The following is a 3516-nucleotide window of genomic DNA, read 5'->3' as shown; positions in this document are numbered from 1 at the left end:
AACGAGGGTTCGGTGTATCAACTACCGAGTTCGAGATATGCCACACCAGTTATTAGTCAGGTCTCTCGTCTACTCCGTTTTCCTTGTTACCACTGCTGGTTTTTCACTATTCCGTTGGTTTTTGAGAGCTACTCTCTGACGATTCCTGCGCTTCTTACAACAATGCTTAACATCCATGGTGAAATCTCGTTTGAGTAGACCTAGCAGTTTTTTTCTTCGGAACAGATTGATATAAATACAATATTCTATCATACACAGTGTCGCGCGCGGTGTCATTGTTTCGTCTGGTCCGTTGTCCGTATCGGCGGATGGAACTGCGGCAACAGAACAGTTTGATACCATCACCACTTCATTTCCGCCAGGCTCAGTGGACAATAGCGCGCCCATCAGTGTGCTCCAATTGGGATCTAAAACACACGTTGTATCTGAGAAATACTGTAAGTACGAAAGCAAGATCCAATCTGCGTGTGATTTAGTAACACTGGGTGATTTTGGTTCCACGTCATTTCTATTGTATTGCCATTGTTCTCGCCTTTACTGTAGCATCGCTCTTGATGGGATGTATTGTAGCGCATGGGCACTCGTATGAACTCTTGCATTCCCTGTGTACATTATAGGGCTTTACCACCTTAAAACGACTTCCGATAGCAAGAAGTCACCTCGTCAACATTTCGCAGCACTGGTCCAAAGATTGTTTGACAGCACATCAGGTGAGAGTTTCGGCCATCTGGATCGCTTTGTATTCATGTTATAATGCCTGGTGTAGTCATTTATCTTTGAGCCACGTACTTTTAATTGTTATGCTTGTATTCTCGAACAGACTCATTGATAGACGTAGCAGAAGTGGCCGTTGACACTTAAGGAATCGGATCTCATTATTCTACTCGCAATACTTACGTAAATATTCGAAAACAACTAACATCCAATATCGGTGTTGCTTCACTCTATTAGGTAACTCGCCATCGAACACAGCCCCAACAATCCTGTACGAAGCGTACTTTCGACACACCAACAGCTCAAGCCTCAAGGTCGAGGAGGCGGGGCTACAACCGAGTAATCTGCACGTGTTGGGAGGGGTGGATCATTCACTGCACTGCTCCGCCAGTGTTCCACGCGTACAAGCACTTTTTGACCGTCTTTGTCCTGGTGAAGGTGTGTGCAAGCGATGGACGTTGATATTGTGGCAGTACTTGGTGTGCTATTTTTATTTCCGAAAAGTGGTGTATTGAGCTTGGTGTTGGTGGCTACGCACGTGCCTTATCTGTCACATTCATAGTTGAACTTATGTTTTTAGTCTGGAGAACCGTGTCGATATTGTGCGTGTAAATATCGCCCATATGACAGCTAACCAGTACCAGGGCCATTACAGAAGAAACACTGATCACCGGATACATAAATATAAAATTATCCACCGTGCTACATGTACACTGCGGTATATACCATACTAAGTCAATTCGGACGATGCCTCTATGGAACGCAATACCCTGCCTTGTTGTGCAATACACTCTATTTCCAAACCATCGCACATGGTATACTTTTTCCGTAACGCCCTTTTGGCGTACTCAAGTCTAACCAAACTTTCCGCACACATTCCTTTGTTCGACAGTGTTTCTCCCACCAGCGCCAGCACAAGATGAGATCGATTGGGATGCCATGGCAGAGAACAAAGCAGATGGCACGGAGGGGCCTGCCCAAGATAAAGACTCTCCTAGTTTAGAAAGTGCGAATGAATCGGAGTCGACCCCTGTCGCTGCAGAGTGAAGCTCAAAATTGAACAGAGTGACTGAGTGTAGGGTGGGAATGATGTGGCCAGGTCTCTTAGGTAAGAGGGATACTGCTGATATGAACGGCAGCCAGGCTGGCACGAAGGAAAGTGATAGCGCGACAGGGGCAGACGATCGTGAGAGCAATGTCTGATATGAGAGTTGGAAATATGGAATTTAAAGGCTGCGGGGCGAGCCTAAAAGGAAACTGGTCAGGTGAAAATATGTTATTAGGAAAGTGCGAATGTCGATCAACGAACATGTCGGCGAGATGCGGCGGTGTCGTCCAGCGGCAAGACTTATTGGATTGGTTGTGTTTTGTTAGACTGCGCTTAATATGGGAACGACATATTAATAGAGCGAGAAATAGTTTGTATATCAAATCAGTGGTATGTTTTGACCGTTTGGCCGCTAAATACGCTGAGGAAGATATCGTATCGCACCCGACCACAGTGTCGCATTTGGCGATGAGGAAATACACTTTTCTACTTAGAGTTTGATCATCAAATCTCTGACAGAATGGCACCGCCTGTTCGGAAGCTGGACTTAATGGTTGGTCAGTTGATTTCGAAGATATTGTTGTTGCAACGATATATGATATGGCGAGAAAGCAAGTGCAGCGTAGCTGTCGCTGACAAATGGTCACTACAGTAGAGATCGAATACTGAAAACGAGAAGAGGCAGACATTGTCTGTAGAGTCGCAGGACATATCCGGTTATAGCTACATCGCCTTGCGACACATCATAGGAAAGCTTCAGCGCAAACTCTAATCGGACCAGCTTGCTAGCAGACGAAGAGTCGAATGGAGTACGCGTTCACCGGACGTATGATCGACCAACTTGATTAGTTGGTGCGAACAAATCGCCTCGGATATAGCATGATACCGATGCTGATGAAATGATATGTGGTCTGCTGATTTTCAGGGCGAATGGAGAATTGTAAGGCGTGCGCTCAAGATTTTAAAACAGTACCATTCGTGACTCGCGATTGGATTCGTCAGCTTTAGATAGCGCTAGGTATTTGGGCCTACTCTCAGACGTATACTAGCGGCAACGACTGTCGCCATTATTGCCGCAAGGGTCCCCCTCCCTATGTGATTGATCTCTTTCGCTTGGCTTATGTTGGAAACATCCATTAATCTGAAAATCTTAAGGGGCGAAAATACACAAAGTGGAGTCGGCATCAAACAAATGACTATGTATGTTTTATTTAGATCAAACTGAGCCGACGAGATGTGAACTGTCAAATGTTATTCTCTGCCAATCAATGAGCACTTTGATATTTGTACGCCTCCATGGTGTTAGCAACCCATGAAGGGTCTCGGTAGTAATTAATAAATCTAAGTTCTTTATTATTAATTTTAATCTATTCCCACGTCTATATATATGTACAAGCGCAAATAGACGCCACGTGGTGGGCGAACTGAGTACTCTTCCATCACCTGGCGATGATGAAGCCTTTACGATACTCTTCGAGTTCTTCCGTAACGAACACAGGCAGTTCGACGCGAGAGGCGGGTATTTGTAGACGGGTGTAGTACCGAAGGCGTAGATCCATCGGACTTCTTGGAGATGCTGGGGGTCCACTGAGGCGAGTGATTTTATTTTCGAACGAATATATGAGCTGATATGAAGAACTATAACTTCGAGATGTGACCTTACAACAGCTGATAGATATAACTAGTATGAATCTTTGGTAAACGGATTGCGCAAAATCAGAATTCATTATAAATACATGTATATATTTATATAT

The 3516-nt window shown here is 44.7% G+C and overlaps 1 protein-coding gene across 1 annotated transcript; it reads left to right on the top strand.

The window, feature by feature from the left end:
• Positions 1-255: 255 nt before the first annotated feature.
• Positions 256-3108, top strand: SARC_02018 (hypothetical protein; the record flags this gene model as incomplete). Its single annotated transcript, XM_014304262.1, has 4 exons — positions 256-437; positions 618-710; positions 952-1152; positions 1607-3108. Coding segments are annotated over 4 exons (631 nt in total), but the record flags the coding sequence as incomplete, so codon positions are not given.
• Between the last annotated feature and the right edge of the window lie 408 nt (positions 3109-3516).

The sequence above is a fragment of the Sphaeroforma arctica genome, assembly GCF_001186125.1.
Source record: "Sphaeroforma arctica JP610 unplaced genomic scaffold supercont1.86, whole genome shotgun sequence".
In the NCBI taxonomy this organism is placed as follows: Eukaryota; class Ichthyosporea; order Ichthyophonida; genus Sphaeroforma; species Sphaeroforma arctica.
Note: the sequence above shows the minus strand (reverse complement) of the source record. Positions and strands in the feature narration are given on the sequence as shown.